At 43.1% G+C, this 21,828-nt stretch overlaps 2 protein-coding genes across 2 annotated transcripts in view; both read right to left on the bottom strand.

Annotated features, from left to right (window-relative positions):
* Positions 1-1,171: 1,171 nt before the first annotated feature.
* aif1l (allograft inflammatory factor 1-like) lies at positions 1,172-12,189 on the bottom strand. Its single transcript, XM_060050505.1, has 7 exons — positions 11,961-12,189; positions 11,618-11,679; positions 10,336-10,402; positions 7,941-7,982; positions 6,824-6,986; positions 2,640-3,356; positions 1,172-2,205 (listed from the first exon to the last, which is right to left on the bottom strand). The coding sequence occupies exons 1-6, from the start codon at positions 11,983-11,985 to the stop codon at positions 3,242-3,244; spliced, it is 474 nt and encodes a 157-aa protein (XP_059906488.1). The 5' UTR covers positions 11,986-12,189; the 3' UTR covers positions 1,172-2,205; positions 2,640-3,241.
* Positions 12,190-14,278: 2,089 nt separating this feature from the next.
* Positions 14,279-21,828, bottom strand: part of LOC132456201 (laminin subunit gamma-3-like) — a 55,243-nt gene continuing 47,693 nt past the window's right edge. Inside the window, exons 14-19 of the mRNA XM_060050503.1 lie at positions 21,744-21,828; positions 21,020-21,122; positions 19,957-20,159; positions 18,699-18,839; positions 18,033-18,129; positions 14,279-16,132 (exon numbers count right to left, since the gene is read on the bottom strand). The exon at positions 21,744-21,828 is cut by the window's right edge and continues 59 nt beyond it. Coding sequence (XP_059906486.1) covers positions 15,876-16,132; positions 18,033-18,129; positions 18,699-18,839; positions 19,957-20,159; positions 21,020-21,122; positions 21,744-21,828 — 886 coding nt within the window. The 3' untranslated portion in view covers positions 14,279-15,875. The remainder of the gene's footprint in view (positions 16,133-18,032; positions 18,130-18,698; positions 18,840-19,956; positions 20,160-21,019; positions 21,123-21,743) is intronic.

Raw genomic sequence — 21,828 nt, 5'->3', positions numbered from 1 at the left:
GGGGGGTTCTCCCATGCAGCCCAAATGTTATGGGGTTAATCCCCGATATCCAAAGTCTACCTGTGGGCATTCTTGAGCAATGTGTCTAGGCTAGTATATCTGCTCTTTAATGCAATGTGACTAAACTACCTGCTCTTTAATGAAATGGGTCTAAGCTAATATACATATGCTCTTTAATAAAATGTGTTTGAATTCAGAGCAAGTCTGAATTTATGGAATTCGGTCAAAACGACCCACTGATCTATATCAGATAAATAACCTGCATGTCAACATTTCCTTCGTCGATGTATAGGCAAATGCAGTGCAGGGAGGGGTGAAACTGTCGAAAGGCTGGGTGAAACTGTATTCGGGGCTCACTCTGCTAGAGAGAGATTAGTGTATGCATTTAGAAGTCTCATCTATCCTAGACGGAATATCTCATAAGAAATTGTCATGACAAATGTAAGTTAAATAACATTAGTAAATACTAACATAACCTCAAGGTTTAGTTCCTCCTGCATGACCCTATCCCTCCTATCAGTGTCCTATCCAGAGCAGATCTATGTTCCAGCAGGTGGAGCCTCAACTTAGGTCTGTTTACCTCACCTAGACTACTAGCGACCTGCACAATATCGTCCTCTATTGCGCCCATGCATGGACAAGCAATACATTGTGTGTTCTGCACTCTGCAGTCAAGAAATGTGTAAAAATCTGTTGCAGAGGATGATGCGTGATCTAGAATGATCTGGGTGAATCTTAGATGTGAAAAACAACATGCATGACTCATCATAACTGAGGATAATTGATTTAATTTATAATATTTATTCTCCTCAGCTGTTTCTAAGAAACCCATTATTTGTTCCTCAGGGACGGCCGATGCCTCTGGGACTTGGTTTCATGGAACAGTGAGGGTGGTTTTAATGATCAGGGTACCTGTTACAATCCCACAATACTGCATTTTATGCTTCTTGCTAAAGCACTGCACCATGCAATACAACCCCGCTTTCCAAGGGTCCCTCGCTTCACCGCAGTGTTGGTTAAGTTCATATTACCTGGGACATTGTCAAGAATTCAACAATCTCTAAGAAATAAATCTACAATTAAAAAATAAGAAATGCAAAGTGTGCACAACCAATAGGCAAATACTATACTGTACTACTGAATAAAGAGTTAAACATCAGACTCAAAGAGGTGTGCTTAACAGAATTTTTTTTAATTCCTTTGGTGTTTTCAAAACAATGTTCAAGTTGATGATGACGGTTGAAGAACACCAAGACGCCGAAGATCCCCATTTCACCGACGTACGCAGTGCGTGGCGGAGAGGCGTGTTCGATTCCGCTTGGCGACATACCAGAAGGAAGATTACCTCCGAGGCACAAATAATTCACAGGACAATTAACCCTACCACGAAGATAAGCTGGTCGGAGGACAACGTAGGAACGTCAGAACACAATAATAACAAACAAAATAAAGATATCAAAAATTATTCTTTGAAACTAACTAAGTCAGCGGTTAAGGAGACACTGGACAATTGAAATAGAATACAAAAAAGCTAAACATGTGGTCTATTTGTGAAAAAATAAAACCTAATACAGCTAAAAGTGGTTAACTCTGGGAAAAAGGTTTAGTAAAAGTCTAAGCAATTACAATTTGATTCTACAAACGCCATTAAGACTACAAAGCAACAAAACCAAACTACACTAAGTAATGCTGAACACAGAAGCACCTTGATGCATTTACAAAGTCCATGTTCTCTCTTTTTACTTCTACACTCACTGTATTTTCAGGCACTTTGCAAAAACTATTCCATTTGACGATTTATATAATTCCTCTTAGGTTATTCTGTCTTTTATTATTTTTTTGTGCCTTAAAACCACATACCCTTCGGTTCCCGCCTTCATGGTTTTCATGTTTCACTTTATAGACTCATCATGCAAAATATTAGCATTTTAGGTCTGACCATCAAGATCTTATTTGTGTCTATTTAGCCTTTAATTTGTGGGAACCAAATATCGTAACATTACAAAAATCGGAAACCGTGGTTCATGGAGCTCGTGTTGTTCAGGAACTTTTATCTGGTGCACCTTGTGGTTCAATACTTGATATTAATAAACATCAAATGCTTCCCAAAATAATCCGGAAGAGAGAGTAAACGGTCAACGGAACAATCGTAAAACTAACCAACGCTGTAATGCGTCAAAACAGTAAAACGTTTTTAATTTTCTTCTTCTTCCCTTAAAGGCACCCAGTGCAACTTTATGTAAACATTCAATGAAAAATAAACATTCAATTTCTAGTCTTTTTTACACGTAGTAAGTTTCAATAACTCCATACCATTACATATCGACATTCAAGGAGCAAAGATGAGACGTCGTTGTGTGGTGAGAACTGATAGAAAATCGTAAACAACAACAATCGCCGGTGGGGAGAAGCCATTTTTCCATTGACTGGAAGCCTGCTTTATTTATTGTAGGTTACAAAAAATAAAGAAAATGGCGGCATTGTTGTCGTTATCGATTTTGTATCAGTTCTCACCACACAACGACGTCTCATCTTTGCTGCTTAAATGTCGGTATGTAATGGTATGGAGTTATTGAAACTTACTACGTGTAAAAGAGACTAGAAATTGAATGTTTATTTTTAAGCCTCGAAAGTTGCACTGGGTGCCTTTAAACCAATAACAGTGCACAATAGAAATAAACCATGAACCAGAAAACATGTACCTACCGATGCTACATCTCAGTTATACTGTATATAAAAAGGAACACACACACGGGATCATCACATCATTCAGTCAAACGTCACTCTTTGTGTCGTCAGCGTGGTCAACCAATCACATGACCCCGCTGTCCCAGGGATCACCACGACGACCTCAGTGCACACGGCTCACACCACAGGGGGGCTCGACACACGTTATCACAAACATCACGAGGAGTGTCAACACTAGTTTAAAAATATGCAGCTTCTTATTATAGTCAATATAAATATATACATGTATGCGCTTGTCGTTAAAAAAAAAGCTCATGTGATTTTGTTTTTCTGGTCGTGTTTTTTTTTTTCACAGCAAATATACAGAGTTAAAGGAGGGCTCGCTTCTGGTTTTGTTCTCTCTGTTCCCCCCGCCACAGAGAGGGGCTGACGTCACACACAACGATTGTTATTTTTTCCGGTGCCTTGACGTCCCGGTTTCGGGGGAAAGCTATGTACACGGGGGCAACTGAAGGGGGGGGGGGGGGGGGGGGGATGCGTACCCCCTCTGGGCTCATGGCAGGCTGGATATGTCCCTTTTAGGGGGGGGTCCACCACCACCACCACCACCACCACCACCGTTTGGTTTACTGCCGGCACCGTTTGCCTTGTCCTCAAAGACCAACACCCTAGAGAGAGAGAGAGAGAGAGAGAGAGCGAGAGAGAGAGAGAGAGCAACAATGTTACTAAAAGGTGATACCTCCTTTGAAATGGGAACATTATGAGGGTCAACACACAGTTGAACAATGGAGTGCAAAGGGTTGTAGCGATGGTACACGCAGCCTCCTGACAGACTGTGTCTGGAAACTTCTTTAGATGTTTGATACAAAGAGGGCAACAGATAGGGGTAACTTGGATAGTCCTAGTTTAGTTTCACAGTGTGGCAGATGACGTGGATGTCTTCACTTATCGTCTCACAAGTGATAAGAGATTATGATCCAAATAAAAAAATGTACATAAAAAAAAACAGCATATGGGGACTTAGTCGATACCGTTGGAATCTGACTCAGAGGAGGATGAAGGATTTGGGGGGGGGCTAATAACTAGAAATAAATCAGATTAAATGAACAGAGGGTGTGGGACGGGGGAGGGTGTTTGTTGACCGTCAGACGGCCGGACTCAACACTCGAGGCCGGCGTGTGAAAGAGGAGGGGAAGCGCGGCGGGAAGAAAACAAAACAACAGCCGCCGTTTCCATTCCTGAAATATGCTATCAACGCTGACTTTCAAACCCCGGAAAGGTTTGCGGTTTGTGAAGGATCTCTTGACAAATAAAAAAACTTTAACCTGCCGTGTTCTGCCTATGGAGGTGACACATGCAGCCTGACTGCAGGTCAGTCCAGTCATTAACATGTGTTCCCGGAGCCGCGGCGAGAGGGGGAATAATGGAGCGGAGAAAACAAAGGAGAGCGGTGGTGTACGCTGAACGGCCGTGCGAGGCACCTGGCCTCGGGGCTATTCACAGCCCACGTCCGTCTTACATTTCCTTTTTTGGAAAACCTCTGCAAAGCTCCCTTAAGCCTATAAGGGAAGCCCTGATCCCGCGGGCTGACACCCCCCCCCGCCCGGGCCGCTCGGACGCAGGCGCACGTCTCCATGGCAACCACGCCAGAGAGAGTTCCTTCCTGTCTGCACTGCTGGCGTGCACTTCCGTACTCTCCCCCCCCCCCTCCAGAGACCCGGGTCGGAGGGTGAATGAGCCACCCTGTTGCCATGCAACCGCTCATTGAAGCACCGTCACTTTGGAGTGACGGAAAACAATGTTTTCTTGGTGGTGGGAGTCAGTCTCCATACACTCGTCACTTCAAACGGTTTGGAACGAGAGTGATCCAATACCTATTTTTAAACATCCAAACACCCAAGGTGTTGTCTATAGCTCTTCTCAGCCTTATCCACTGACACACGTCAACATCCATACGTAAAATTCTATCAAAAATTTGATTGTCTGCTCATTCTGTATTGGGGAACGGTCAAGTTCTCACAGACCTTCTAAAGTTGTACTTTGTGGCCACAGACACCTCAGATGATAAGCAGCGCTTTTCTTATTCCAGAGATAGAACAGGGTCGGCCCGTTAGGCTTGGTTCAACCCGTGAGGATATGAGTGATTCTGAGGAGATTTGTCTCATAAGGTACAGTCCAGCCAGGCAGCCACGCTACGGCAAAAACCTTCTCAAACCTTCCAGTAACGGGCCATGGTTTGTGCCTCCCCAAGCCCCGAGCGTTGTACTGCCCTGGGCTGCTCTAAAGGCCTTCCCAGGCTCCACCAACACATCAAAGCAATAAGCATATCAAAACATCTTTCATGGCTGAAATACAGTATATATAATATTATAGTATTTTGGCATTGATATATCGCCAACTTCTTTTAGAAAAGGGCCCCAGATTGTTTTACATTGATAAGCTAAATACAGGGGGTTTATTTTGGAACAGCAAAAGTGGGCGTATGCCCTCATATGTGGATGTGCGACAGATCAACTGCATCTAGTGATTCTACTGCGGAACGGCAGTAGTCAAGGAGGTAGAGCAGTTTGGCCGGTAACCGGAAGGTTGCTGGTTCGTGTCCTTGAGCAACACGCCACACCCTAACTGCTCCAGACGAGCTGGCTGTTGCCCTGCCTGGTTGGGTCCACTGTCGGTGTGCGAATGAATGGTTGTAAGTCTCTTTGGATAAAAGCGTCAGCAAAATCCCCTAAATGTAGATGATATTAATGCAGTCCTTCCGGCTGGTTGTATACTCACACACTGTGAGGGAGGGATTTTGAAATGACTCATCAAACGGCAGACCTTCGATGACTCTCGTCTCTTCGTTCCCCGCGCACCAAGTATATGAAGTACCTGATCCTAAAGCCAGCTGGCTATGACTCAGGTGGATGGCTATGTAAAGGAGTTGTGTTGCCATGGTGACTCAAGGCTAATGTGGTGTGTGGGTTGTCAGCATCACCATCATCATCATCATCAGCCCTGCTCATGGATAAATGTCCTGGCCTACGCAGCAGCAGATAAAACTCTCATTAGGACTCAGTGGGGCGGACTTGCACAAAGCCCTGTCATCATCGCACAAACACACAGGGACTCACAAATGTCAGACACACAAACACCTTACAAAAACAAGGAAGTCACACAAACACAGAAGTAGCACGATTCAAACCAACACCACGATTCACACAAACACAACACACCAGCAGTGAGGTATACTTTAAAGTGTAATTCCGGCGAAAATTTAACCCAGGCTCTTTTTCGGTATGAAAACACATAAAATAAGCCCTCCATACACTTTTTTTTTGTTGATCAATGAGAATAGAGCTGCCCGGAACAACGCCAACAGCCCCAATTGCTTCCATGTTATGGCAAGGGGCACAGCGAACGCTCCCAAATCTGCATTTTTTTAACCAATAATATTGCTCAAAAAAGCACCAAACCTCGGCAGTAGCATGAATAAGGTCCATACACAGAAAACAAAGCATCAACAATTTACTTAGCTTACCGGGAGTTTATGAAAAGGATTGTTCTCCAAGCCTTACCGGTAGGTCCATGTTTCCAGGAAGTCCTCACAAGTCGATTACCGGCTACCGTAAATAATATAATAGAGGCGGCAACAAGTTTTTCCTAACAATCTCCCCTCTTGATACTTGGCGGTTTCAAATTTGTTGGAGCCTCTATTATATTATTTACGGACTTGCCGGAAAAGACGTATGTTGACCTGAACACTCGATCATGTTAACATTCTGTGTTTGCATTCTACTAATTATATTGCGTTTATAAATCTAGATCTTATTTGAAACATTTATTCCTAATCACAAGCCGTGTCGGGCAGAATCTCATGGTAGAGGAAGTTTTCCTGGTCTTATCTGTTTTATTATACAATGGGAGGTTTGGATCAGGGAATTGAGAGTGACACAGCACCAGTGTGAGGGCTCTCACTGAAAATAATGGTTTGGATATTATGCAACGTTGTGCGTCAATGAACGGCCTGTCGAGTGTGTGACCCCCTTTTGTGTCATTCAAACCCTTCCATCTCTCTTCCCAGCGATGCAGTGGCTCAGCGGCTCTAAAAGCACATGTCCTCCTGTACAGAGAACCGCCAGGGACCACTCACAGTTTGAGGACGGCCGAGCGCTTCCCCAGCATCATCCGGACGAAGTCGCGGTAGTTGATGGTGTTGCTGCTGCCCCCCGTCACCTCCACGATCATCTTCTTCACGTCCAGGTGCGTCTTGGGAACGCCCAGCTTCTCCATCATCTGCTTCAGACCCATGATGTCTGAGGACACAAGGAGCGGTGAGACGGAGCGAGGGAACGTTTCAAGGGAAAGTTTCTACGGATTTCAATGGATCCGAGTGGTTGTTAATGGAGCATTGACCGACCCACCAAGACCGACCCACTACTATAGTTGATCAATTAATTATTGTGGTATTTTCTAGGTAAAATGACCATCTAATGGGAATTTGCCATTATGTTTATTTGTATTGAATAATCAATAGATGGATCGACTGCTATCGACCATTACAAAACCTTTCCCAGTCCAAACATGGACACAGAGAGCCTATTGCACAAGCCCCTCAAGAATCTCGCTGCCAGGGGGTTTGCCAAGCTCTCTGAGGAAAATACTGATAACACTAACGCTGTTATCAATATCCACACATCCTAACCGTCATGCCGTTGCCGTTAGAAGTTTGGCAAATTATGCACTCACCTTCATTTATTCATATACAGGTTTTTTCTTATGCATGTCATGTAAGTTTTCAAGGATCCCTTGATGTACGTGTACAAAAGCTAAATAACACATTGCACAACAAAAAGTAACATTATATGGTGCACGGCACCTTCTGAATATAAAATATTCATGGTAATATGAATCCCAAGGCGTTTTCAAGTCTTCAAGACTCCGTATTACCGGGAGCATTCACCGATCCGCAACAAGAACATGAACTCATTCCTCCATGAGCTTTGGACGGACTCCTCTGCCGCCACGCTAACACCACCACAGCTCACCGCACGGTGTCACAGATCAGTTTAAAGATCAGGGGCGACCACCTCGGTCTCACTCAACACCAGAGTGACACATGAGCCGGGCCTGGCGCCGGGCCTGATCCATACAGACACCGGCACACCCCAAACACTGTTAATTACTGCTGTGTGGTGCGGCTCAGCGACAGTTGTTGTGACTGGCTGTGCAGCCGGCCAGCTGGCGGCCGCGCGACGGCCGGTACTCACCGATGTCTCCCTGGTCGTCGAGGTCGAACTCTGCGTATTTATCTGTGGAAGACACAGTGATAGGGGGCTGTTAGGAGCTGGGGGGGAACTTAGGAAGACCGCCTGCTGGGTGGGTTTCATTTTTGCAAATTACTTTCTTTGGCGTGTGTTTTCCTGTGTTCTTTTAACGCACACAAACACACGCGGGCACGCACATACACACACACACACACACACACACACACACACACAAGACAGCAAGGTGAGCTTTCCTGCACGTGAAAAAACACAAACCCTCAAACAGCTGATGAGGGCATGTGTGTGTCTGATGTCAGAGTCTATAATGATGGAGGACTTCTTTCCTCTTGGTCAAACTTTACCCCATTGGGTTTCATCATCATTTCAAACAGCCCGTTTACATTATAGGCACATTTAATTCAATGTTATCGTTTATCATCTTTGAATGGAAATGTATAAGTGAGGATGTATACTCATCATCATACCAAGTTCTACAGTCTAAAAGAAGGGTTAGGTTAGGTTCAAAACGTCAGTGAGAAAGGAATTCTAGTTTTAATTTACTTCACTGTAATGACCCTCAGTTTAATTGTTTAGAAAGGTATTCACAACCATTTTGATATTTAAAGATCATTTACCTGAACAGTATAATTATCCCGAAAATGTTTGTGATCATAAATGTTTTGATATCACCCAGCCCTAGTTAAAGTATGGTACGTAACACAATTTAAGGCCTGGGCAGAAACATCGTAAGATAATTAATCCTACGATGATGAGTGTGTAAAACGTCAGTAGAGCTCCAGAATTAGGCAGCACTGTTGGCCAACCATTCAGGATGTTCGTCAAATCATCGTTTCAATAAAGGGGGTTTTAGGGACTTGTCACTGAATGAGGAACTTGTAACATACATCCTTTTTTTTGCCCTGTGAGATAACTTTACTCGGTCGAAATACACACGCTATTTCTCTTCCACAATGAGTTTGTGTGTGTCATGTGTGTACGTGTGCGACAGAGAGACGTAAAGTGAGCAAAAAAGAGAAGCAGAGAGAGACAGAGAGACAGGGAGAGAGAGAGACAGAGTGTAAGAGATCCAGAGAGACAGAGAAGCAGAGAGAGAGACAGAGAGTTGTGTGAGGCCATAGCGCTAGAAGGGGGACAATGCTAACCCTGTTAATGAAATGGAGAGTGGGCCTCCCCCAGGTCTCTTTGAGCAGGCCGTTGGCCATCAACAAGCTGTGATTCTTAGCCTGGATTCTTTCACTACGTGTCTATGACCTGCGTTCTTCCTCTGCCTCTGATGTCCACCAAATGGTGCCAACAGTGCAGCCACACAAGAGGGCCCTGAGGTAATAATCAGGCTGCATATGGTTGGACTATCTGCTGCTTCCAACTCATTATTATTTTAAGGCATGTTTGGGGGCATATCGTTTTTTTTGTGATATCTAGGCAGCAGCAACAGAGATACTGCATTTTGAAAGATAAGCTCTTAATGTGACAAAGTGAAACTTTTTTCACTTTCACACACACACAGAGACAGAGACAGAGACTATACAACAGTGAGTCTATTCTGTTGATATGCTAACTGATACACTTCCTCCATAGAACTGAACCGTCCATACGATCCATTCCAGCACCGGAATGTAGGCATTAGCAGGGCACCAAGACTGTTTACAATCTCATGACTTATGACTCTTATTAAAATAAACAGCCCTGTGCTGCTCTCGCTCTCTCGGACTCTGGACAATATATTATTTGAGGAACTGCGACCAGAAACAAATGCAATATTAACAGCGAGAAGACAAGTCCAGCATGCTACAAAGGGACACCCATAGTCATATATATATACATATATATGAACGGACAGCACAGTTTGGGCTACAGCAGGGAATATTCATAACAGGCGGAGAGCGACAGTGCCAATGTGCACATTCCTCTGAGACCAGCCAGCACTTGGCCCTGCAACCCACATACATCTCAGAGAGCGCCGCTCGCCTCTCCCACGAGGAGGAGAGGAGGAGGAGAGCAGCTCAGCACTTTAGTGAGGTCACCCGTAAAACAATGGGTTCTATAGTCATTGTGCAGATGAAGATTGTATGTGGGACTCTTGCTTGTGATATATTCAAAACAGCAAAACAAAGCCTCAAACCTGTCAGAGGTGGGAGGCATTTGATTTGACTGGCAATACAGTTTAGTGGAAAGAGAACTGGTCTTATATCGTTTGTCATGTTGAAATAATAACAATGTATTGTTGCATAAAGAAATGCATAATGAATAATAGGTTACTTGGACTTTTTGGTTAATACTTACTGATTGATTTTTTTAATAATGCTATTATTATCAATATGGGAACACACATCTACACTATATTCGATACACATTGTAAAGTGACTAAGTTCCTTACTTTTAAAGCCCTCCAGTTTCTCAGGGAGGTCCTCTTCGTCCCGGTATTTCTGGTCTTCCATATATTCCTAGACAGGAAATACGAGATAGTGAAAAAATGTGAAGAATGTTAAACACAAACTGTCCTCTGCAAACCATTGACTTTCTGATCAATATGAAATGTCTTCAGCAGTGTGAGATGACTCACTTAAAACTATTTTTATGGCAAAATCCTACAGGATTAGAATAAAATAATAATTCCCTTGTGCAAAGTTTTTTTGGTTTAAACCTGTTTCTGTTCCCTGTGCTCTAGTTATGAATCTGGCATATATAACGAATTAGTGCTTGTTTTTCACAAAGTGGGGCGGCCCAGCAGAAAAAAAAAAAGCCTGTGGTGGAATGGTCGTCTAATGAAATTATAATGGAGCAATCTGTCAAGCGGGAATCTCATAGCTTTAAGCCCCAGGGGTAAGGCAAGGGGGGGGAGAAACATAGAGCTGGAGAAGGGACGAGATTGGACATTCCCATGAACTGTCCAGACCACACTGGTCTCCAGAATCTCAAGCGCTTCTAGCGGTAAGAGAGCTTGACAGATGTGCTGCCGCTGAACCTGATCATAGGTTACACCATCCAGCGGGGGCAAACTTCCCCTTCCTTTGTTCTGTCAGTGCCTGTGAAGGAATGCCGACAACACTCACAATGCAATCAATACAAATTAATAGGGGACTGGTTTCCGCTCCAGTAAGGGCACAGCGCTGGTCACGACCCCATATTACCCATTTAACCTCAGTGTCTGGTGACGGCCAGTAGTAATGGGGATCTGAGCAGAATTAGTTTCTTTTTTTAACTACTGCACGTTTAGCGGGGCTGTATTGCAGTGTTGAGACAAAGAGGTTTGTCAGACCGCCCCAAAGACACCTGTTTCCCCTCTAAACACAAGTGGATAACCGACTGGGTAATCAGGGACGAGGCGATGAGGGTCTGATGGCTTCACTTGGCCGGTAGTGAGAGCGGGAACAAGTATAGTAATAAGTCTTGTCGTCAGGCAAGATGTGTGCTTATCCCTTCTAGCGGACACAGAGTTGTGTGGGGCTGTAAGATTAACAGACATACGTGATGCAATTAACTTATAATTATAACATTAATATAAACGCAGACTTAGAAGGAAGACAGCTATGAAGATAAAACCAGTGTCCTCTGACCATGACCGTCTCACGTCCATCGCCAAGGCAACCGACCCTGAGCTGTGTGTACGATCCCTGGATCCCGCTATAAACCGCACGCATCCATTCACAAATCCTCACCTTGTTAATCTCGTCCAGTTTTTCCCTTTGCTGTGCCTTTAGTGCCCCGAAGGCCTTTCCACCTGCAAACAATTAACTACATTTATTTTAACAGCACAATGTGTGTGTGTGTGTGTGTGTGTGTGTGTGTGTGTGTGTGTGTGTGTGTGTGTGTGTGTGCGTGTGCGTGTGCGTGCGTATGTGTGTGATCGGAATCTCAACGTGGCCTATGGATGCTCTATTGTCAAGTGCAGGAGAGCAGTACCGACTCCAGCTAGCCGGAGTCCCAGCAGCATGAGAGCCTGGGTTCTGGTCGAACCGACGACGACAACAAACTGACGCAAACCGTTATAACGGGTCTTACCCTGAGCGCCCATGTTAGAAGGCATCGCGGAATCGGTTCTTGCGTTGATTGATATCCAGGGATGAACAGAGAGTTCCGTGGAGGCGGTGTGTCGGTCTCCTCTCGACGGCGGAAGCGCTGTGTGCAGAGAGAGAGGGCCGGTCGAGTACAGCAGCCACTGGTCTGGTCTCTCTTCTACTCACGCAGCCCAGCCTGCTGAGTGATGATGTGCTTCTTGTTCTACCGTGGAATGCGTCTGGCTCTCGCCCGTCATCTAGTGGTGGGTTCATGCAAGTGCGCACAGAGGGTTTTAAATGTATTTTTTGATATGCGTATAAGTAACATATAAAATCGATTTTCCCCTAGTGAAAATATATCAAAGTAAAAAAATATGTAAAAACGTTTTATATTTACGTTTTGCATGAAATGTCCAATTTGTCTTGCAGGATACGTTTTTTCTGAAAAATAGTAACAATCTAATCTCCATCCGGTTAAATTATTTAAAATGTTTTTAGTATAGGTCTACAGAAATACATTTGTAAAAATGCATGAGACAAGTAAGAAAGGGAAAATGCAATTTAAATCCTGAGTGTGAGTCTACTTAGATTTACATTTTGAATAGCACATATTATATATATATATATATATATATATATATATATATATATATATATATATACACTATTCAAAAGCATATATTATATGTAAGAAATTGAAAAATAAAAACGTTTCAAATTATGTAGAAATAAAAAAAAATCATGCAGAACAACTATTCTACACAGTATCCTACACGTATTAAATGGTGAGGTGTCTAAACACTAAAATCAAACAGTTGTAACAATATGGATCATAAAAAGACACTCGATCGACCCTTTAAGATTCAGAACGTTATATTTATGGCACATCTAATTATTGTAAAAGTAAAGTTAAAATAGGAATAGGACACGCTCACAATGATTTTAACAGGACAATTAGCTCCCCCATGTGGTGTTATACTGTGATGGCATAATACCAAAACCTAAATAAATCATCAATACAATACACTGACTAAAATATTTTTAATCATTGCTCATGGCTTGTGGATGGCACCAGAAGTGTCCAGTAATATCCAGAAATGTATTTTCCATTCATAATGATTACTGGATGCTGGGCAACATGCTTGAACATGCTATGTTTAACAATCAAAGTGACAATACCAAGGTACATATTTTAACAATTTTTTATTTTAAATTAAATTCATCAGACAGTATATGCATATGTAATTGTCGTAGCATAATTTAGATCTTCAATACGGTCTTTTAGTTTTCATGGATTTAATTGCTGAAGGTGGGGTTATTTATATGCATAGCTTACTTATCTATTATGTATTTGAAATTATTTTAATCTGAGAACATATCCAAGGCTTCTAAATGTAAATGTTTTCTTTTAAATATATTTTATTAAGGAATTTACAACAAATATTAACAGAGACGAGGTTGTCTTTTCGCCACCTTGTGGGCACGCAATAACATAGCACCCACTTCCATTGATTTATATCCACTATTTCTCCTGTTAATTAGGCCTTTGGATATATCAAAGTCAAATGTGCCGTTAAATAAGCCCTCATCACTTGAGATCCCTTGTTAACGTTATAAAAAAAACATTAAAACTGACTCACAAATTATTCTAACTGCCCAATAAAAACTATGCAAAGACACCAAGCTAATATCTTGATTTTGTTCAATTGAAAAGGTTGTAAAAATACTAGTCCTCATAATTAAAACAAATCATCGTCAAAAGAAATTAATAGTCTTACATCTTAGCCTCACAGTGCCAAAGTGGCTCCAGAGGCAACATAATTGGCCTTTTATAGAAGGCACATACATCTTTATACAAATGGGATGAGTAGGTGAGCTGCATCTCCAGACACTCTGCTGCTCACTGCACGCACCAGACACGAGTTTATTAAATCAATTCAAACCAAGCCAAGTCCGTCTTTATAGCCTTCCTATATTTTTGAGTTATTTTGAAATTATAGCAATGGTCAGAGTGTTCCATAAAATAATATTGTACATTAAAGGTGTTCAAACAATTTTTGACCCGTGCTTGATTGCTGTTTGTAATATGATAGTTATTTATTATATTATTCCACTGTGATGTCCACAATATTGTCACAATCACTATTTTAAGTACAATGACTAAATATAGCCTAATTAACCTAAACTTCAAGAGCAGGATATCTGGATTTTTTACGTTAACAATTAATAATATATCTAAGATTAATAATCCTAAAATTACAAAGAATGATACTTTTTTAAAAAATTCAGTGGAGATGGCAATAATAACAATTATCATAAACGTATTGCGTCAGTCTTTTATTGAGACAGACATGCAGATCAATCAATGGATGGCTTGAAAATGAGATTGCACCATAGAGCTTTTAAATATTTGTTTTATTGTTCTATTTGACAGCATGAAAAAAAGACAAAATACAGAAAAAAATAAAATTTGTAAATTTCTCTTCTCCTCTCCCTTCTGCCCTCACCCCTCTCCAATGTTGATCAGATGGAGCTCATACAACACCAATATATTAACAACATACTGTCTATTGCATACTATTTTCTGGGATATTATGGACTATGGATATGCTAATAGACGGTGTTGAAGTTAAAAAAACAAATTTTGTTGAGATAGCTGTATCGCTGAGATGTAGCTCTAGTATGGCATTCATATAAAAATAAAAATGCAATTCATTCATTGAATCATCTCTCTGATTCCAACTCTACTCTGCACACTTACTTTTACCTTAGTTACTCTCACTTTGATTGTGTACTTGTAACTTGTAAGTTGCTTTAGTAATAGTGCAGATTAAATGGCTGAATGTATCATTCCTACAGAAGATAATTCTATGTATTGTGTATCTGAATGATGCTCTGTCAGAGCAGTTCATCATCCCACAGAGAGAGAGAGAGAGAGAGAGAGAGAGAGAGAGAGAGAGAGAGAGAGGAATGCTAAAGAAGTTGTGTGCTGACCTGGACGACCAGCAGGGGGCCATGGGAGGAATGCACTAATGAAAGCAGGGCGATAGAGAAAGGAGCTGCAGTGTAATTGAACGTGTCAGTCAGTGCAGAGAGGCACTCCAACACACCTGTAAGCTCCCCACAGATGAAAGAGGCCTCTCAAGTTGGCCTGTAATTACAGAAGGTTTAATTAAAGTCATTATGTTGTTCAATTTGAATAAAATTGGGAACTAAGGTGGAATTAAGAGGTAGAGTTGAGTGTCTGCCATTGTTTGTGAGTGTGTGTCTGTGCGATTGTGTGTAAGAGAGATAGAAAACTGTGTGTGTGTTTGGGAAAGAATAGCCTGTGTGTGTGTGTGTGTGCGTGTGTGTGTGTGTGTGTGTGTGTGTGTGAAAAAGGATGGTGTGTGTGTGTGTGGGGGGGGGGGGGGGGTGGTTTGTGAGAAAGGCTCTTGTGTGTGTTTTTGTATTTGTGTGTCTCTTGATTGAAAATGTGCGAATGTAAGGAGTATGTGGGAAAAAAGACATGCGAGGTCAACACAACAAAGACCACCCACAAAAAAAACTGAACGGGAAGGAACACAATTATCATTTTGGGCAGCAGTCCAGCAACCCCACCCAACATTCAAAATACATTTGGAGGTTGGGACATGGGTGCTGATGGTCGGGGTTTGGAGCCCAAGTCCCAACCAACACCACCAGCACCATGGCAACCACCACCACCACCACCCATGTCCCAACAACCACCACCACCATCCGCATCCATGTCGCACCAACCACCACCAATCTACCACCACCCACCCCCAGCCACAACCCACAACCATCACACCCATTTCCCCCTCGCCCCCCCATGCTCCACCCACCCAAGACCCCCACCATCACCACCACACCCATGACCAACCCCCATCCCCTGCCACCCACCCTCCTCTACATCCCCCTAGCCGGCCCCCGTGGGCTGGGGGCAGGACTTGGGCAGGTTGAGGGTAATGTCCTTGAGGCTGTCCCTCTCCTGGCTGATCTCCTGGAGGTCGGCCTCGATGGAGGCCAGGCGGCCCTGCTGCTCCTGGGCGGCCGAGCGCAGCCTCTGGATCTTCCCGCCCAGCGCTGGGCTCTCCACGCTGCCCCTCAGCATGCGCAGCCGCAGGGCCGTCTCGTTCAGGACTCGGTCGAAGCGCTCCAGCTTCACCTGGCCGTCTGGAACCGGTCCGGACAGCGGAGGGAAAGCAGGGTTATCAGGGTGACCCCGCAGACACCACGCAGGGTTACCGTGGTGACCCCGCAGACAGCAGGCAGGGTTACCGTGGTGACACCGTAGACACCACGCAGGGTTACCGTGGTGATCCCGTAGACACCACGCAGGATTACCCGTAGACAGCACGCAGGGTTACCGTGTTGACCCCGCAGACAGCATGAAGGGTTACCATGGTGACCCCATAAACAGGGTAACATGGTGCTTTGGGTTTGCTTGAAAGGGGAACATTATCATGACAAACTACTTGTAAGACTGATCAGAGGCAATCAAAAATCTATCCACTTATGCATAGCCACGGGAACGTATTCTCAGCAGAGGGTGCTGGAAAAAAAAAACTCAGCCTGCACTAGACTCGCAACTCGCTACATTGATAAAAAAGATATATAGCAGCGCAGCTCAATTACACCAGTGCATGCGCGCACAGTCGAAAATCGATCGTTGTGTTCACACCATGGTTCACATCCAGCTGCTCACAAAACAAGTTTAGCGAACCACCGGTCCCCTCACACTTTTTCATCTAACTTTTTTTCAGCACTAGGTCATATGAGCATTAAATAAATGCTGCGTCTCAAAATGCCTTGGACAGCAGCGAGGATGACTCGCTTTGCCACGGGCCGAAACAGTGCGGAGCGACCACAGCCAGAGCGAACACAGCGGGGCGTGGAGTGTCAGGAATAGTCTTTGGTGTACACATCAGTACGGCCTATTTGCACTACTGTTTAGTGGCAATGCAGTGTTTTATTCTATGCCTTTTTATTTTCGTATATTATTTCAATGAATGCAATTTATTTATTTATAAAAACAAGATCTGGTCTTCAAATCTTTTTTCCAAATATAGGTCGTCTTACAATGGGGTTTGTGTTTATATTCGGACCAATTCGGTACAGCGGGCGCTCACGTGACGTTAAGCATTTCCTGGTGCATAATGTGACGCTTCAGAACCTAAAATCCTGTTTCTCCCCGTTGACACGACAACACATAACCGGCGTTTTCAGAAATCTCCACTTTGGCCGGAGTTTTTAGAAATGATCGTTTTCTGTGATAAGACAGGGCCTCGGACAGGGGGTGCTGCAGCACCCCCAGCACCCCTACTTCCCGCGCTACTGCACTTATGGGAGTCTCCCTCATCATATTTGAAGAACAGATAAATTCTAGCCAAGTTGGTACAGAACACCAGGGAATTGATATATATTTGTATATAAAAGGCAACATTTAGATGGCTTTTTAAGATTATCGTGAATATAGTTTTGGAGTGCAGATTGTGTTTGTATGTGTGTGTGTGTGTGTGTGTGTGTGTGTGTGTGTGTGTGTGTGTGTGTGTGTGTGTGTGTGTGTCTGCGTGCATCGGGACTCTAATCAGCAGAGAGGTGAATCGTAGCAGAACAGTGTGCGTCCGACAAACAGAGATAGAGTCGCCCTGTCGCAATAGATCTGCATCGTACTGCGAGAAACTGACAGGGAAAGTGCGGATCTACTTTGTTCATGGAAACAGTTCATTAAATCTCCCACGTGATCACGATGTTGATGTGATTGCTGTGCTGAGGTGAGCACAATCCAGGCATGCGGACAGACAAAATTCACAGAAGAAATACACTGGATGGATGGGAGGTCAGAAGGATGCTGCACGCCATCTCACCCTCCATCTTATTATTTGGCTCACTAACTTGTCATTTCCTGCTCTATGATAAAAAAAAAAGAATAGCATTAAAATGCAACATCAAAACCGTCAACCAATTTCTCTGATCCGTCTGTTAATTGTTATGGAGCGATATCAAATAACAATTACACATGCACGTTAACAAGATGATTGATTGGACAGATTAAAGATGAGGTGAGACGTACCGATCTTACTGACGAGCTCCGTCAGGGTGGAGGCGTAGAGCTCCAGCTGGAGCTTGGTTGCTTCCATGTCCTCCTTCACCACCCTCAGGTTCATAGGCTAAATCAGAAATAGAGGAACAATCACTATATTATAATCCTATTGCCATCCTCCAGAAGCCCTTATTAACATGGTGTGGGGGTGTGGCTCGTGGGACCCTTGATTAGAAGACAGGTGAGTGAGCAGGTGTTGTTGCAAACTGATTGGCTAAGGAGAGTCAGGCCATCTTGTCTCCTTACACAGGGCCCAACTAAATGTCTTCCAAACAGGTAATAAATACGATTATGATACGGTTTACTTATATTTACTGCTTTGTCACACGTGCATATTTATACATCTTTATTTATTTTTTTTTAAATGTTTTTAACCTTACCTACTGTGAGTTCCTTTTTTTACTATAATTTGCAAATATTCTTTTCAACATTTACTTGAATATAGTCATATTTTTTATGAACTGAAGTGTGCTGCTTTAAGGCCTCGATTTCCCTGAAAGGGTGACTTAAATACCCCTTTGTCCATTCACACATCATGATCCTGATCCAGCTTGCCATCATCCATCAATCATCCATCTATCCATCCATCTTCTCATCCGTCCATCGACCCACCAACCAATCCCCCCATCCTGGTACCTCTGAAGTGAGCTGGGTGCTGGCAATGGCTGAGCTGTTCTCCAGCTGGGCCAGCTGCTGAATGGTGGCCTCTACCTGGGTCCCAAGGTGCCTGGAGGCACTCCGGGTCTGCTTGGCCTGGACCACGTTGTCTTTGGCCTCCTGCTCCGAGTGAAAATGCGGAGAAAGATATTTCAAGCCTGAAAGCTGCACTATGTACATTTTCCCATTAGCAGCCTCTAGTGGCTGAAGTCGTATTTACAGTTATACCTATATAACCTCTAGTGGCTGAAGTCGTATTTACAGTTATACCTATATAACCTCTAGTGGCTTAAGTCGTAGCTAGTTATACCTATATAACCTCTAGTGGCTTAAGTCGTAGCTACAGTTATACCTATATAACCTCTAGTGGCTTAAGTCGTAGCTACAGTTATACCTATATAACCTCTAGTGGCTTATGTCGTAGCTACAGTTATAGCTATATAACCTCTTGAGTCGTTGCGACAGTTATACCTATATAACATCTCGTGGCTTGAGTCGTAGCTACATTTAGCTATATCATGTTGAGACATCAGTAAATTAAGTCTGAAAGACTTTCCTCCCAGAGTGTGTGGGTGTGCGTGTGCGTATGTGTGTGTGTGTGTGTGTGTGTGTGTGTGTGTGTGTGTGTGTGTGTGTGTGTGTGTCTGGTTACATAGAAAACTTAATTGAATGGATTGACTTGTGGATGGGCGAGTTTTATTCTTGAGAAACTTTCTAGTTAAAAATTACATGAACCTGGGGAAAGGATAACTTTTTACTGATGCATTCACTTATGTTTCAAAATTAGATTTTCTCAACTCTTTATTTCCCTTCACAGAACCAAATTGATTCAGAGAGCGAAAGAAGGAATAATCATTATCTTGATTGAGTTGTGGTTGGATGGCTATTGGTCTTATATAGTTTTGGACCCATGCCTAATAATACATTTAAACAAAAGCGATGGCTCCAATGAAAAAATAAGTTCAGCACAGAGATACAAACACACATCCTCACTTGGAGCATTCGTAGCACGATAGCAAATATACTTTTTAACAAGCGCCCATGTAATACGTGTTTAGAAAAACGTGTTTTGCCCCCATGTAATATGTTTTAGGGACATTATGTCCGTTTGGCAAATTATGTTAATTATTAAAAAATCGTATTTGAATCTAACTTATGTGTACATTTAAAACAATGATCCTATCTTTAAGGGGCAACATTCCCCGAGCCCACGTTGACCTCTGACCCTGAGACGTACGTTTGCGGCGGCCGTGGCCGTCTCCAGGGCCTCATGGGCGGTGGCGTTGGAGAGACGCGTGTTTCCCAACGCCGGGTTGAGCATCTTCTCCACCTGCTTCACCTTCTTCCTGACGTCCGCCAGAACCTTCTCCTCCAGTGGCCTCTCCTTCTTCACGGCCAGTCTCGTCTGGGCTTGCAGGCGGGGCCAGTCTCTCTCCATGGCTAATGGGTCACGTGGATCAAATGAACCTCTAGGTTACAGGGGAGGGCGGGGTCCTAGCTCCAGCCCTGTATTCTTTGCCAATATCTGTTGAATTTGATTTCAAATCTAATTTGTGAAAGTGTATTTTGTGTGCGCAGACCCTTTTCACAGAGGTGCCATCGTGGGAATAACCAAACAAAACACATAACAGTTACTATGGGTGTGATGCTTTTATGTACCAGAGGCACATGGTAGATGGTCAATGTATGCTATCTTCACTGGTTTAGTCCACTAGCTCTGCCCTGGTACATCAAAGGAGAAGAGCCATAATTGGTGTTATGAGCGACACCTGTGTGAGTCCTACCACGATACCTGGATGATAAGAGTCCATTGTTGGAATGCTTGGTATGCTGCTGACAGCAGAGATTATTACTGTCTGAGAGGTGTGCCGTTCAATGATAGGTCAGTGGATATTCTTTGAGATATTTATGAGGGATTTGTGAAATTTCTCCCAAGAAAACCTTTTTGACTTCTTGGTAAATTACTTTTCTAAACTCTAGAACTCATAGACAGGCCAAAAGAAAACTTTAGACTTAAACTATTCAGGAACAATTCAAATCTGACTGCATTGAAAGAAGATCTATTTTTTGAGTGACTTATTGCTGCGTTTAATGCACACAGGGCGAAAAGCCAGCAAAACAATTGATGCCGGGATTACAAATAATCGCTCAGGCAAGCAATGTGATATTAGCTTCCATTTTTTTAATTCTTCCCCTACGTTTATATATTATTTGAATAATTCAGCTCCGTGACTGTGAATAATGTGAATAATGTATGAAATAGGGGAGTAAAGGAGAGGGAAACTGCAAAGAAGACTTACTTTCCATCTCTTTGTGGAGCGTAATGACTTGAGATTCCATCTCTTTCGCTGACACAACGGATGTCAAAGCAATGACCTTCGCCCCTTCAATGCGAGCCTTTTTCTTTAAAAACAACACACAGGATGAATGATAAAAAGATTAGGTGAAAAAGGTCATACATACTTCAGAAAATCGGAACAATTCTCCATAAACAATCGGCCAAAAGTATTATTGTTTGGGGTTGAATTGCATTAGAATGTGTAACGTGCCAAATCCGAGAATCATCAATCCTACACACATTCCAACCAATCACAACCACATATTATACACTATGTTAACGACGAGAAAAACACTGAAGTAAATTACAATTATATTAAATAGTTAGTAATACACTATCCAGGCCTGAGTGTCATTTTTAATTGATCTGTCAGCTCTATCTCTTTCCAGTTGACTGTCCTGCCTCTGTATGAGCCAATTCAGATTTCAGACCATTCCTGGCTCCATCAGACCGATCAGGGTATCTGTCCCCTGATTGGTTTAGGGAATCCATTACCTGTGTCAATAACAGCGGAGAAACATAGGGAGGAAGGGAGCGTAGATGGAGATAATGCTTTTTATGGGTCTTTTTGATGAACACTTATACACTTATCTTATTATGTGATTGTGACTCGAAACATTAAAGCCCTGTGAAACAAAATAAACCAATAAATGAACCCTATCCAATGGTCAGGGCAGTGGACTCACATCTTGGATTTCTTCCAGGAAGTCTTTCTCCAGGTTTCTGATGGCGGCCTGGATCACAGGTTCCATCTCCGTCCGGATGGTGCTG

Source organism: Gadus macrocephalus, chromosome 4, assembly GCF_031168955.1.
Source record: "Gadus macrocephalus chromosome 4, ASM3116895v1".
Classification (NCBI taxonomy): Eukaryota; Metazoa; Chordata; class Actinopteri; order Gadiformes; family Gadidae; genus Gadus; species Gadus macrocephalus.
This window is presented reverse-complemented; position numbering and strand designations above follow the sequence as displayed.

What these genes read in the sequence shown, in the direction of transcription:
- aif1l (XM_060050505.1), bottom strand. Translation starts at nt 11,985, where the DNA reads ATGCCTTCTAACATGGGCGCTCAGG. An exon ending in TTCTAACATGGGCGCTCAGG is followed by an intron (nt 11,680 to 11,960) that starts GTAAGACCCGTT and finishes AATTGTTTGCAG; the next exon opens with GTGGAAAGGCCTTCGGGGCA. An exon ending in CGACGACCAGGGAGACATCG is followed by an intron (nt 6,987 to 7,940) that starts GTGAGTACCGGC and finishes TTGTGTCCTCAG; the next exon opens with ACATCATGGGTCTGAAGCAG.